This window comes from Schistocerca nitens, chromosome 4 (assembly GCF_023898315.1).
Source record: "Schistocerca nitens isolate TAMUIC-IGC-003100 chromosome 4, iqSchNite1.1, whole genome shotgun sequence".
Taxonomy (NCBI): domain Eukaryota; kingdom Metazoa; phylum Arthropoda; class Insecta; order Orthoptera; family Acrididae; genus Schistocerca; species Schistocerca nitens.
In genome coordinates, this window is record NC_064617.1 from 344,253,792 (window position 1) to 344,269,451 (window position 15,660).

The window sequence follows — 15,660 nt, forward strand, 5'->3', positions numbered from 1 at the left end:
TCACAAATTAAAGAAACTGGAATTTTACACCCTTCGAAGTAGATACGTATATAATACAGAATACTTAACGAATATGTGGAATTTGGAATGATGATGTGTGTATGCTGTACCAATTTGTTGACATTTATGTTAATGAAGTAATACAAGTAAGTTCTTGTATGAGAGTTCATTATTACCACTATTCCAAATTTGAAATTCTTTTATACTTTGCAGCTAACAGACAAGAATATTGCAAATTCTCGAGACACAAGTTTTGAACAGCATGTTCTTAAGGAAACTGATGGTAGAGGTGTTGATTTGGTCCTAAACTCTCTTGCTGAAGAGAAGCTCCAAGCATCTGTTCGTTGCCTAGCTAAAGATGGAAGATTCCTTGAAATTGGGAAGTATGATCTCTCAAACAACAATCCTCTAGGTATGTACTATGAAATGTGTATAATGGGTTTCATTCTAAATACCTATGTTGCACTATTTAAAAGACTGGACCATTTTCAGGAATGGCATTTTTCCTGAAGAATACAACATTCCATGGGATCCTCCTAGATGCTCTTTTTGAATCTGATAGTGTGGCAAAGAAAGAAGTTTTTAGGCTAGTCACTGAGGGTATTAAGTCTGGTGCTGTGAGGCCTCTTCCTGCCACTGTGTACTCTGAAAATCAAGTGGAGCAAGCATTCAGGTATCAACAGTTGTTAATTATTATGGAAATCAGAATGATGTACAGATGCTGTCTGTCACTCTCATCTTCTCGACTGTGTTAGGCAACATACTAATTTCTTACGTTCTATAGATTTATTGGCTCTGGAAAACATATTGGAAAAGTTGTTCTAAAAATCAGAAATGAAGAAGCAGAAAAGCATGTCAAACCTATTACAAAGTTGGTGCCTGCCATTCCCCGCACATACATGAATCCTGAGAAAGTATACATTCTGGCTGGTAAGTAAATATACTACAGTATATTTCATTACAGAAATATTTGTTTATCCATTTTGCTATTATAAGGATTGTGTTCCTATGTAAGAAAAGTTCAGTTAATTGTACTATTAGAAGAAAAGCAGAGGTAGTACCAATTCCAATGCAACGTGTAGCCTCATCAAAATGCAATTCATTGCCTAAATTTTTAATAAGATTGTTGATTGATAAAATGAGAACCTGCCATTCTTCTTAAAAAATATTGAGTCTTGATAGATATTACTTCACCATGTCTGCTCATCCCTATGAGCTGATTAAACTAGGTGCAGTATGTCTGCACAGTATAGGAAAATGTATATAAAATAGGTGTCACTAGAATATATGATAAATTCAAATATAAATCAGGTCAGTGTAATTAGTTTTTAATCATGAGGCAACACAGTGGGTACAGAAATGTGTGTGACATTGGAATCTAATGTACGAAAATTACTGAGACTTAGTTGAATGGTCGCCAAGGAATTCATACAGTTGTACTGCCTATGCATCAACAGAAATAACTGAGGAGCTGCCCATCATTTAATCTCTGAAAAGCAAGTGCTGTCATTTACAACGTGAGAAACCATTTGTAGTCTATCTGAAATCTACATCTACATCCATACTCTCCAACAACTGTGAGGTGCATGCGGGAAGGTATGTCTCATTGTACCAGTTATTAGATTTTCTTCCTGTTCCATTCACATATGGAGTGCGGGAAGAATGTTTGTTTGTATGTATGCCTCTATGCATACAGTAATTATTCTAATCTTTTCTTCATGATCCCTATGTGAGTGATACTTAGGGGGTTGTAGTATTTCCCTAGAGTAAAAAAGCGAGTTCTTGAAACTTTGTTAATAGGTTTTTTGGGATAGTTCTATGTCTATCTCAAGAGTCCTCCAGTTCAGGTCCTTCAGTATCCCTGTGACAGGCTCCCACAGATCAAACAAACCTGTGACCATTCATGTTGCTCTTCACTATATGTTCAGTATCCCCTGTTAGTCCTATCTGGTATGTGTCCCTCACACTTTGGCAATATTCTAGAACCTGTCGCCGAGTGATTTGTAAGCAGTGTTCTTTGTAGACTGATTGCACTTCCCCAGTATTCTACCAATAAACCGAAGTCTACCAACTGCTTTATCCGCGACTGAACCTACGTGATCATTCAATTTCATAGACCTACAAAGTGTTATACCCAGGTGTTTTTATGAGTTGGCTTATTCCAACAGTTACTCATTGGTATTATAGTCATAGGACACTTCTTTTTTTTATTTTGTGAAGTGCACAGTTTTACATTTCTGAACTTAGGAGCTAGCTGCCAATCTCTGCACCATGTTGAAATTTCATCAAGATCTGACTCTATATTTATGCAGCTTCTTTCAGATAGTACTTCATAGTAGATAAAGGCATCATATGCAAAAAGCCTGATTTTATTATTATTATTATCTGCAAGGTCATTAATATCCGACATGAACAGCAAGGGACGCAACACACTTCCACCGCACACACTCTGGGGCCCATTCCATCCAAGATAACATGCTATGTCCTGCCTACCAAAAAGTCCTCAATCCAGTCACAAATTTCACTTGATGCCCCATGTGATTGTATTTTTAACAATAAGTACGAGTGTGACACTGAGTCAAATCCATTTTGAAAATCAATAAATTCTGCATCTACCTGGTTACCTTGACCCAAAGCTTTCAGTATGTCAAGTGAGAAACATGTGAGTTGGGTTTCACAGCATCAATGTTTCCGAAATCCATGTTGGTTGGCATTGAAGAGGTTGTTCTGTTAGAGATACCTCATTATGTTTGAGATCAGAATATGTTCTAATATTCTACAACAAATTGACATCAAGGATATTGGTCAGTAGTTTTGTGGATCACATCTACTACCCTTCTTGTAGATGGTTGTGACCTGTGCTTTTTTCCAAGAACTGGGCATCGTTTTTTGTTTGATGGATCTTCAATGGATTATAGTTAGAAGAGGGGCTAACTCGGCTGCAAATTCAGTATAGAATCTGATAGGGATTCCATCGGGGTATGGAGCCTTTGCTTTAAAAAAAAAAAAAAGAAAAAAAAAGAAAAGGCTGTTTTTCAACGCCACTGAAACTAATATTTTTCATTCTTCTTCTCAGTGGTATGAGGATTAAATTTGGGCAGGTCTCCTGGATTTTCCTTTTGTAAAGGAACATTCAAAAATTTGCTTTGCTACCCTCGACTTCAGTTACTGTCTCTTTCGCCAGGGTTTGGACGCTAACTTCGGTGCCACAAACAGCCTTTACATATGACCAAAATTTCTTTGCATTCTGTGAAAAACCACTTGACAATATTCTGCTACAGTAGTCACTGAAGACATCATGCATTGCTCTCTTGACAGCCAAATGTGTGAGGGAGAATGAATGTAATAGAATATGCAGTGAAAGATTTTAGAGTTGACAGTGTTATTAGATGAAGATAACTTAATAAAATGTAGGTGTTAACCATCAAGCATAAATCTTTAGAGAGACTACTGCATGAATATTTTAATACATGATTTGCTGTCCAAAAAATTGGTGGTAAGGTAGCTATGTTTTATTGTTGTTGTTTGAACCAGATTGATAGTCACTACCACTCACTACATAAACCTTTTGAGAAATAATTTCCATACAGTGAAATGGAGGAAGAGTTCTTCTAGTTAGCCATAAATTGCATTTCACTGCAGAAGTGTTCTTCAATGATTGCCTCAGCTGCTTTTCTTCAGGATGAGTGGATTCGCAGTTCAAAGAATTTGGAAAGTAGAAGAGTTAGTCAGTTATTTCAGCACTTTCTGTTGTAATGGTTTGGTGTTGTTGTTAGTCATGATAGAAGTCGTGTAGAATGTCTTGTTATTTTTTTATACATTTTTGTGATGACAGTGAATCTAAATCTGGATTGCCAGATGGCGATGTGAATCGCTGTCCTCCCAAATTTTAGTCCAGTGTCTTCGCCCTGTGCCACATTGCGTAGCTGAGAGTGCAGGGTCCTTCATTTTGTATTTCTTGATAAATCTGATGTTGGCTCTTTCAGTAAATCTGTATGTTAAACTTAAATTGTTTTATTGCCAAAAAAGCAACTTAGAAGGTCTGTTAGTTGTCTTCTGTGTATATAGACTTCAGAGTAAGGCTATAAATGACTTTTTATTTTTCTACAGGTGGTCTGGGAGGATTTGGACTGGAGCTTACAAATTGGCTGATCAGTCGTGGTGCTACTAATATAGTCCTGACGTCACGCAGTGGCATTCGCACAGGGTACCAGTCACTGTGCATTAGACGCTGGAGGGAAGCTGGTATTGTTGTGCATATATCAACAGCAGATTTCAGCAAAGAGAAAGGTGCTGAACAGCTCATCAAGGAAGCCACAAAACTTGGCCCCGTTGGAGGAATCTTCAATCTTGCAGCAGTAAGTATTAAGAGATGGTTTTCAAAGAAGTCATAAAAATTGTTTTAGGTGTTTTTGAACAGCAGTGTTCTGATTTTTAAAATAAAGTATTACTGTGTATCTTTCAGTTTGTATTTCCTTCTTGATACAAATTGGTATTTAGTAATTAATCTGAAATAAAACCAAAATTAATAGTAAACAATACCTTGGACTGCAGAACATAATCTCTATTGTAAGTGATGCTATGCTCATATGATTTTAACTCATAGTAATACCAGTATATGTTCAACAGGGGAGGGGGGGGGGCGTACCTTCTAAGTGTCCTCACAAAAGAAAAAAATACATAGTTTGTTAACTGTTGTTGCTTTTGTTAACAACATACTTTTTAAAGAGGTACTGATGTGTAAATAGGGTCCAGAAACATGAAATATTGAATAAGTCATTCTTTGTGAAAAGTCAATCTACTACTACTTAAATTTTTTAATTAAATTTAAATGAAAGAAAAAATTTAAAACTATTACAGAATCTGGTAGAGTTCAATAGAAACATGCTTTTTAAAAATTATAAAATATGTTATACATGACTAGATTAAAATGTTTACAAAAGGCTTGTATGAGAAGCTTAGTGAACTAGACTGTGGTGGTTGGGGAGGAGGGGGGGGGGGGGATGAAAGAGGAGGCTGCCTGATAGAAGTCTGCACAGAGCATAATTTAACCATCACATACCCTCAGTATAACAATCATGAATGAAAGCTGTATATGTGGAAGAGGTATGGAAGCACTTGAAGGTTTCAGACAGATCGCATAAAGGTAAGACAGATTTTTGGTACCAGATTCTAAATTTGGAAGGCATTTCCAGGATGAGATGTGTATTCTGACCATAATTTATTGGTTGTGAGCTTAACATTAAAACTATATAATTTTCAAATGGTAGGAAATTAAGGAGGTGGGACCTGGATAATTTGAAAGAACCAAAGGTTCTTGCGACTTTCAGAGGAAGCATTAGGCAATGATTGACTGAAACAGGGGAAAGGAATACAGTAGAAGGGAAATGGACAGCTTTAAGAAATGAAATAGTGAAGGCAAAAGATGATCAGTTAAGTAAAAACAGATAAGGCCTAATAAAAATCACTGGATATCGTAGGAGATATTGAATTTTATTGATGAAAGGAGAAAATATAAAAATGCAGCATATGAAGTTGGCGAAGAGGAATATAAATGTCTAAAAACTGAGACTGACAGGAAGTGCAATAGGGTTATGCAGGAGTGGCTAGAGGACAAGTGTAACTGTATAGATGCATTTTTACCAAGGGGAAAGATAGATAACACCTACAGGAAAATTAAAGATGTCTTTGGAAAAAAGAGAAACAGGTGTATGAATATCAAGAGCTCAGATGGAAAACCAGAACCAAGCATAAAAAGGAAAGCTGAAAGGTAGAATGAATATATAGAGAAGCAATAGAAGAGAAATGAACTTAAAGGCAATATTACAGAAAGGGAAGAGGAAGTACATGATGGTGAGATGGGGGGATATGATACTGCAAGAAGAATCTGGCAGAGCATTGAAAGGTCTAAGGAAACAAGGCTCTTGGAGTAGATGACATTCCATCAGAATTGCTGATGTCCTTGGGAGAGCCAGCCATGACAAAACTATTCCACCTAGTGTGCAAGATGTATGAGACAGGAGAAATACCCTCAGACTTCAGGAAGAATGTAGTAATTCAGATCCCTAAGAAAGCAGGTGCTAACAGATGTAAATATTACCCACCTATCAGTTTAATAAGTCGTGGTTGCAAAACATTGACACAAATAACTACAGAAGAACACAAAAATTGGTACATTCTGACCTGGGGAAGATAATTTTGTGTTCTAGAGAAACGCTGAAACACATGAGACAATACTGATCCTACCATTCATCTTAGCAGTTTGATTAAGGAAAGGAAACCTGCATGTATTGCATTTGTAGATTTGCAGAAAGCTAATGTTGACTGGAATACACTCTTTAAATTTCTGAATGTGCCAGGGACCAAAATATTATATACAACTTGTACAGAATCAAAGACAGTAGTTACATGAGACAAAGGGCATGGAAGGGAAGCAGTGGTTTAGAAGGGGTGAGGCACGGGGGTAGCCCATCCATAATGTTATTCAGTCTGTACACTGAGCAAGTTGTGAAGGAAACCAAGAAGAAATTTGGAAAGAGAATTAAAGTTCAGGGAGAAGAAATAAGAAAATTGCAGTTTGCCAACAACATTGTAAGTCTGTCAGAGACAGCAAAGGACTTTGAAGAGCAGTTAAATGGAATGGACAACATCTTGAAAGGAAGATATAAAATGAACACCAACAAAAGCACAAGGATAATGGAATGTAGTTGAATTAAATCAGGTTATGCATAGGGAGTTACATTAGGAAATGTGGCACTCAAAGTAGTAGATGAGTTTTGCTATTTGGCCAAAGTAGAAAGGGAGCAAAATAGTAAGAAAAGTGTTTCTGAAAAAGAGAAATTAGCTATCATCGAATATAAACTTAAGTGAGGAAATCTTTTCTGAAAGTATTTGCATTTACTTTAGCCCTGTATGGAAGTGGAACATGGATGACAGAGTTTAGACAAGAAAAGAATAGAAGCTTTTGACATGTGGTATAACAGAAGAATGCCAAAGATTGGGTAGATAGACCGTAAAGCTAATGAGGAGACACTGGATAGAATTGGGGTAGAAAACAAAATTGTGGCGTAACATGACTAGAAGGCATTGGAGGGTAGCGTGGAGGGTAAAAATCGTAGAGGGAGACCAAGAGATCAATACACTAAGCAGATTCAGAAGGATGTAGGTTGCAGTAGGTACTGGGAGATGAAGAAGCTTGCACAGGATAGAGTAGCATGGAGAGCTGCATCAAACCAGTCTGAGGACTGAAGACCACAACAACAACAACATGACTAGAAGAAGGAATTGGTTGATAGGACATATTCTGAGACATCAAGGAATTGTCAGTTTGGTATTGGAACAATATTGGAGAGGGTTTGGGGAGGTTAAAATTGCAGAGGGAGACCAAAAGAGTAGTATTGTAAGCATATTCAAATGGGTGTGGATTGCAGTAATTTGGAGATCAAGATGCTTCCACAGGATAGAGTAGTGTGGGGAGCCACATCAAACTAGTCTTGGGACAGAAAACTAAAACATCAACAAACAGGTATAATGTAAAAGTATAAAAAACACACACACGTAGTATTGCTGTGGTTAAATAATACAAAATTATGCATTAAGTAGGAGTCTTTTGTAAGCAGATAATAGTTAAGAAACCTTACTTGAAATCATTAACAGACATTTAGATAAAACTACGCTTTTTTTCCCCCCCAGGTCCTTAGAGATGCATTCATGGAAAACCAATCCGCAGAAAATTTTGAAGCAGTGTGTATGCCAAAAGTAACTGGAACTAAGAACCTAGACAAAGTTTCACGGCAACTATGCCCAGAGCTTGATTATTTTGTGACATTTTCAAGTGTATCTTGTGGACGAGGCAATGCTGGTCAAGCTAATTATGGTTTGGCCAACTCGGCAATGGAGAGGCTTTGTGAAACTCGTCAGGCTGCAGGACTGCCTGGTTTGGCCATACAGTGGGGTGCAATTGGAGATGTGGGTCTAATATTGGAGACAATGGGTGATAATGACACTGTTGTTGGTGGAACTCTGCCACAACGTATGTCATCTTGTCTGGCAACCATGGATACCTTCTTGCAACAGCCATACCCAGTTCTGGCATCAATGGTATTGGCAGAGAAGAAAGGACGTTCAACAGATGCAGGATCAACTGTCGCACTTTTGGATGCCGTTGCCAACATTTTGGGTGAGTTGGGATATCATAATGTGTGGTCCGAAAACAGAAATTTTGTGTGTGGGTGCGCGTTAAAGATATTTTGATATATTTTGATATATTGATAAAAATATACTTATTTTCTGTCACACACTTTTTAACTAAAACCTTTTTTATTTTACTGAAGTTCATTAAATAATATACAAATACGAAATGACATGCATTATTGTCTCTAGTTGAGCTTAAATACTTCTGTTTCACATTAACAGATTTCATTTCACTGTTCTAGTGTAGCAAAGAAATTAAGAGCATAAAAACAATACAAGATAGTCAATATATTACTTTCAGAAACAATTAAGTTAACCTGTTTTTGTTTTTTCTTTTTCAGGCATCAAAGATGTAACTACAGTAAGTGCACAGACATCACTAGCAGATCTTGGAATGGATTCTTTGATGGGTGCAGAGATTAAACAAACATTAGAACGAAATTACGACTTAGTATTAAGTGCACAAGATATTCGAAACCTTACATTCCAAAGACTCTCTGAATTGAGTAATTCCGGTGTACAAGGCAGTGTTTCCGATGCAAATGGGGCAGCACCTGTAGATTCGGCACAGGTATGTTCTGTAAATTCAGACATTCTTACACAATAAGGCAGATGGGTAGGTTTTCTATAACCTATTACTTTTTTTGGCGCACGGTCATCTCTTTCAGTGCATTCTAAGTGTAGTACTTATTAATAACACTGATGATGTACACCTGACAGATGGAGTCATAAAATCACTTTTTCACAATTTATAGAGGATGAAGGTAAAACTAAATTCTAGGAAAGAATAAGAGTTGAGAGAGAGAGAGAATAATAATAATAATAATAATAATAATAATAATAAGGAGAAAAAATTGAAAAATACATCCAACTGGCTGAGGAAGTCAAAGACATGTGGCATCAGGATAAAGTTGACATCATACCAATTATACTATCAACTACAGGAGTCATACCACACAATATCCACCAGTACATCAATGCAATAGAGCTACATCCAAACGTATATATACAACTACAGAAATCAGTAATTATTGATACATGTTCAATTACCCGAAAGTTCCTAAATGCAATATAACACATACCATACAGTTAAAAGGAAGTGACGCCTGATCAAGGTCCGCGTCACTTTTCATTTTTAACCAGACTTAACGTCTGAGAAAGTAAAGAATAATAATAATAATAATTGCAGAGAGCTAAAAAGCTGTGTTTTGTTTACTTTCCATTGCATGCTCTCTGACCTTCATACCCCCATTCTCTTTGCAACCTTTGCTGATAGGTCCTTGCACATTTGTCTTCCTCAGTAATGACATACACACACAGGTAGGTGGAAGGAAGTCAAGAACCTTGGATTCTCTATCTAACTTTAGTTCTGACCAGCTAGACATTTTGCTGTTACTTATTTTCTGACACTTTCACATTGCCTCTTTTGATTTTCACACAAGCCTTTTTAATTGTCCTTTCCAATGATGTTCTTGCAAAGATTGCGGTCAAATATCATCCGAGTCATATTAAACTGAGACAACAAGTTAACAGTGTTACATAGAAATTGAAACTTTCAGAGTATCCCACTACGTTTGTTGTAGCTTGTCTGTCATCATCAAGAGCATCTTTGTCTGCCTGTATCTTCAACGAAAGAACAGTCATTCCTGCTATGTATCAATTATCCTAAATAGCCACCAGTTAGCAGGCCTGCAAGTAAGGTGTCTGTGCAATATTCTCAACAAAAGTCGTATTATTGCAGTTCAAAACTAAATACCTCAAATTGGAAAAAGCGAGTTTAAAATTGACATACTTTTGACTTTTGGACAATTTTAATTAAATGGCTTATCATTCCATGACAGCCAGTTTTAGCTGGACATCCACAAGTAATTAAATTACTCTAGTGCGTTAAACATTACTTGTCACTCACTAATGTAGCTGTAGACAGGTGCCATATTGAACTGATTCTGAAATGTTTGTCATGTCTCCAAAATTATCATCCATGTTACATAAGATTTTGGTAACAAATAATGATTTTTCCTTATTGGGACATTTATATTTTACTATTTCTTGATGTAAATTTTAGTTTTTGTTTTGATATTTGGTATAGTAAATCTAGTTACTGTATTGCATGTCAGTTATAGGTTACATTTACAAAAATATTATGAAAGTTATAAAATTGCTACTCACCATATAGAGTAAATGTTGTCGCAGACAGGCACAACAAAAATACTGCTACACATTTGAGCTTTCGGCTAGAAGGCCATGTTCTAAAGTAGAAAACACACATATTCACATAAGCACAATTCGCACACATGACCACTGTCTGGCCACTGATGTCAGACTGCATACAGGAACTGCACCTCATGATAGAAGCAATCTGTGTGTAGCAGGTTGAGGTCGTGGTGGGGAGGGGGAGGGGGAGGGTGAGTGCTGCTTGTCGGAGCATGAAGGGTTGTTGTGGGGACAGGGTAGGTGTACTAGGTGCTGTCGGGTGGTTTGAAAAGGGGGGGGGGGCGGCAGGAAAGCAGAGAAATGGAAGGGGAAAAGACTAATGGGTACATTGGTGGAATGGAAGGCAGTGTAGGGCTGGAGTGCAAGCAGGGCCTGCCCCCACTCTACACTACACAGCCTTTTATTTCACCAATGCACACCCAGTATTTCCCCCCTTCTCTCTTTTCTGAGCCCATTTTCCCCAACCTGCCTCAAACCTCCAGATTCCTCCTAGCAGCCCCCCCCCCCCCTCAAAAAAAAATCACTGCATGCTCCCACAAGCAGCTTTATACACCCACCCTCATCCCTACTGATCTCATTCCTGCCCCCTTCTTACCCCCCCCCCCCCCCCCCAACACCATAACAACAACCACCACCACCACCCACAGATTGATTCTCCGATCACGTGCAGTTCCCGTACGCAGTCTTGCCTCAGTGGCCAGAGACAATGGTCATGCGTGTGCTTTTTCTACTTTAGAAGAAATCCTTTTAGCCAAAAGCTCAAATGTGTGGCAGTATTTTTGTTGTGCCTGTCTGCGACTCTTAATCTCCTCTACATGGTGAGTAGCAATCTATCCTTTTCATAATATTGTTGTTATTCTATCATGGATTTTCCATCATTTGATATTTTACACTTATGGTTTCTCCACAGGCACAGTTCGAAAATCTAGAGGAATTAATGCCAAAGGATGTTCTGGTTCAGATGCCTTCCAAAGGAACACATGGCAAGAAAAATGCTATATTTATTGTTCATCCAATAGAAGGAGTTGTGACTGCACTTCATGAACTAGCATCTGAGGTTTCACAACCTGTCTGGGGCCTCCAGTGCACTTCAGAAGCACCATTGGACTCAATCCATGAACTGGCCAAATTTTACTTAGAGGTATGACAAGTTAAATGTTTTCAGTGGTTTACTGATTTTAATTTTCTTATGTTAGTCAACACATTTTTTGTGGTCTGAAAAATACATTGGTATATTAATTTCAGCAGTTTCCTTTTTCTATTCTTGTTTATGTAGAATGTGAAGAAAATTCAGTCAAAGGGTCCATACACACTTTGTGGGTATTCTTTTGGTGCGTGTGTTGCATTTGAGATGGCACTTCAGCTGGAAAATGCTGGCGAAGCAGTGTCGCTATTCCTTCTTGATGGCTCACCATCGTATGTAGCAGCACATACTGGCAACTACCGCGCACGCAAATCACTCGATCGAAAGGGAGAGGAATGTGATGCACTTACGTACTTCGTCCAACTTTTTGCTGATGTTGACTTCCAGAAGGTAGGTGCAGAATTTCACAGTAACAAGAATTACAATAATTTCATAGTATGTTATAAAAATAGTCTGTAGTATACATTACGAGAGAAATAGTGTTCTTTTGTCCCAAAAGCAATCTTCATTTGGTTGTTTCTCAATATTATGATCTTATTGAATCATTGCATGGTAATTAAACAAAAAAGACAGAGGTATAGTAGCAGCGACAATATAGAAAAGTTGTGCCATGTTGAGCTATGGGAACTAAGCTATCTTTATGTAGGAGTGGGAGAGAGAAAGGGGCAATATGAAAGGAAAAGGAAGTGACTGAATGCTATAACAGATGGTAGACAACAAATGAACTAACTAATCAGTGACCAGGATCACTAGACATACATAAAGCTCCTATGGAAGAAATGAGCTTGAAAGTGAAATTGTAACATTTCAGTTTTGCACTAGAAGATAACTGTACGAATGCTGTTTAACAATGGTCATTAACTTTAAGCATTTGAGATGTAGTTGGTAACTAGCACATACAATTTGTAAAACATTGGGAAAATGTGAAAGCGATTTGTGTAGATGTTAAGAACGTAAGGAGAAAATGTTTTGTTGCAGACAAGACAGGAGCTAATGGCACTGCCCACATGGGAGGCAAGACTGCAAAGGAGCACAGAGTTCCTCGCAGGTAATGTTAGGTATCCAGCAGAACAGCTTGCAAAGGCTGCAGAATCATTTTATCATAAACTGATGGCAGCTGATAAATATCAGCCCTCAGCTCAATATGCAGGAAGTGTCACATTGGTACGTGCGAAGGACAATTATGTATCGCTAGGCGACGACTACGGCTTGTCAAAGGTATGCTGCACTTCTGTTTTGTTCTAAAGAGCATGTCTCTGTTACTCCATGTCTGTCAGTTGTGGTACTGTTTCTTTTTTTTAATTGTGAAATATTTTCAGGTGTGTAAGAAACCAGTGAAGATCCATTCGCTTAAAGGAAATCACCGAGAAATCTTGTTTGGAGATTCAGCGAAGAAAGTTGCTGACATTTTATGTTCAAGTGCGTCACAGTAGACAGTTCGATAGGAAAGTACCGTGTTTTCCTGTAAATGACTAACTTTTGTCTAAGAATATGAATAAATACCAAGTTGGTAAATATTCATATGTAAGGCAGTGGAACATGTATCACAAAGTGATACAGAAACTTCATTCTTCGTGATCTGAAGGATGATGTACTACATTTGCCATCCATTTTAGAACACTTGTAGTCAGAAAAGAGATTTCTGATCATTCTTCTTGTGCTTACACTGGATACTTCCACCACAAGAAATGAATATTCACAAGTGCTCTCTAATAGGATTTAAAATCTGTTTATTCAGTAGGTCTGTTGTATAGCTTGTTTGTGATAATTGCTGTGTTCAAAAATGTTGTGTATTGCCTTATTTATTTTTGTATTGTGGATCATATTTTTCATTTAAGAGAAGAATGTGGAAATTAAGTGTGAATATAATCTATTTAATAATAATTTAATTACAAAGAACTTTCATTTTATAATAGGTGACTTGCCCCTAAGTCTTTCATATTTACATGTCATTCATTTAAACAGTGTGCATAGAACATAAAAAGTAAATTGTATGTTTGCACAATATTCAAATTTTGATAAACCACTGCACAAGTACTTCACCTGTTCTTGCATTTCTCGTAGTGAACAGATATCTGTATATAAAATTGATGTGATTTTTTTCCACTAAAGAATAAAATATTGCCAAGAACTATGAGAGATAAGAATTTGTAGTTCATTTTTAAATTTAATCATATGTAGACTGCATAGAGCAGCCTAAAAATTAGCTTGCATCTTCATATTTCTGAAATGTGATAATCCTATATTTGTACAGTATATTTCTTTGTAAGAGTAGTAAATGTGTAAAGTTCCTTTTGTGTGTATACACTGAAAACAGATAATTTATTATGTGTTGTAAATAAAATGTTGTCTATTAGACCTTACTTCCCCCATTCAGTTGACCCAGAACTGATTTGAGTTTCTCCCACGCTGCATTTAGAGATTGTATAAAAGATTATTTGTTCTTTTTTATGTGATTTAATGTTTGTATGACTGTTGGTGTACAAATAATCTTAGTTAAATAAAATAGAACAACATCAGTATTCCATATTTTATACCTTCCCAAAGTCTCAGTGAATTTTGATGGAATTAATATGAGCAGGTGTAGTGGTTGAGAACTTAATGTTTCTTATTTGTTGATACGAAGAGTCCTATGCTATACCTTGATCAACTTGCAGTAGGAAAGCTCTGATAGAATATAAATACTTAGGGAGTAATGGAGGACACCACTTACCAAAAAGCAGAAGCGTTCAGTCACTGACAAGCACACACAAAAAGGAAAGAAAACTTACTATCTTTCAGAGTAACACTTTCTCGAGCTATAGTAGGTATACACGCAGAAAACACATCCCCATATAGACTTGCATATGCCCGTAAATGGCACCAGCTGTATGCCCAATGCTAGTGCTGCAGTTCAGCAGGTGGATTAGGTTGGGTTGGGGGTTGTCGGGTAATGTGGCTGAAAGAGAGAGAGAGATGGGAGGCAGGAAGAGGTGTTGGGGGTGAGTGGTTAGCAGCTTGCTGGCTATGAATGCTGGAAGGTGGGGTGGCTGGTGCATGGACTAGACACGCGGTGCGTAGGTGTTTAAGCCAGTGTGGAATAGCGCATGCTGCAGACGATGTGGATTGTGTGTGCCTGTTGACGACTCAAGACTGCTTTTGGATGAGTGGTCTGTTTTACGCCGTAAGTTCCCATTAACTTAAGTTATTGTTAGTCTTAATGTAAGGTCAACTTCCTTTCCCACACTTCATATCTGCTCAGTGTTAAGGGGAACAGATTGGCACCACCAGATTATGTGCCACTTCAGAGAGTTTATAGATTTTTTTTCCCAGTGGAACTTAAGCTTGATGGATCTATGTGTCAAAAACGTATCTATGTACTGACTTATTTACTAAGAATGTTTGCTGCTGTAATGAATAGCAAACTAATGATAGCCAATGCAACTATTGAACTATGTACAGCATTACAAAATTAGGACTTGTTAACTAAGAAAGCATCTCCATCAATTGCTTTCTAAACCCCCATTGTATACATATGCTTCTTCACACATTACTAACGCAAGTCTGACCCCTAAGAATAATATCAGTGACACAGTCACTTCCTCCTTGAACTGTTGGGCTTTACTGCAGTACATATATTAGTCTTCTGCAGTAATGAGCCAAAAGAAGCAAAAGCAAAATTTTGTAGATTCTAGCCCAACATGTGTTTGGTGGTGTCATGCTCCCTATAATGTCTTTCAATTATAGTCTATCAGTACCATTGTGTCCAGGTTGCGACTGTATGGCAAGAATCCACAGCCTATGCATATAGCCAGTAGTTTCTATTAGATATTGACTAATTAGTCCTCTGTGAGATTATGAAGTTGACCTTTTAATCAAATACACCATATTGCCAGGAACACACAACACGATGTACATAACGAAGATCAAGGAGAAAACATAAACTACCACACATATAACACATCAAAAAGTAAAATATGAATGTTCCCAATACCCACACAGTTCTCGAGATGTCAATTCGTGAACTCTTGAAAGTCCCACAGCTTGACAGCACCACTGATGTTTACCTTTAGGCAGTGCCTTTGTCAAAAAATCAGTTTGCTGCTTATCGGTACTTACAGGTTTCAGAC

At 37.5% G+C, this 15,660-nt stretch overlaps 1 protein-coding gene across 2 annotated transcripts in view; it reads left to right on the top strand.

The window, feature by feature from the left end:
- Positions 1 to 14,073, top strand: part of LOC126252993 (fatty acid synthase) — an 88,558-nt gene extending 74,485 nt beyond the window's left edge. For both annotated transcript variants that reach the window (XM_049954022.1, XM_049954023.1), the window contains exons 27-36: positions 214 to 412; positions 493 to 673; positions 785 to 930; positions 4,111 to 4,358; positions 7,693 to 8,179; positions 8,535 to 8,764; positions 11,318 to 11,548; positions 11,684 to 11,941; positions 12,530 to 12,769; positions 12,871 to 14,073. In XM_049954022.1, the coding sequence (XP_049809979.1) occupies positions 214 to 412; positions 493 to 673; positions 785 to 930; positions 4,111 to 4,358; positions 7,693 to 8,179; positions 8,535 to 8,764; positions 11,318 to 11,548; positions 11,684 to 11,941; positions 12,530 to 12,769; positions 12,871 to 12,984 (2,334 nt within the window). In that variant the 3' untranslated portion in view covers positions 12,985 to 14,073. The remainder of the gene's footprint in view (positions 1 to 213; positions 413 to 492; positions 674 to 784; positions 931 to 4,110; positions 4,359 to 7,692; positions 8,180 to 8,534; positions 8,765 to 11,317; positions 11,549 to 11,683; positions 11,942 to 12,529; positions 12,770 to 12,870) is intronic.
- Positions 14,074 to 15,660: the final 1,587 nt, after the last annotated feature.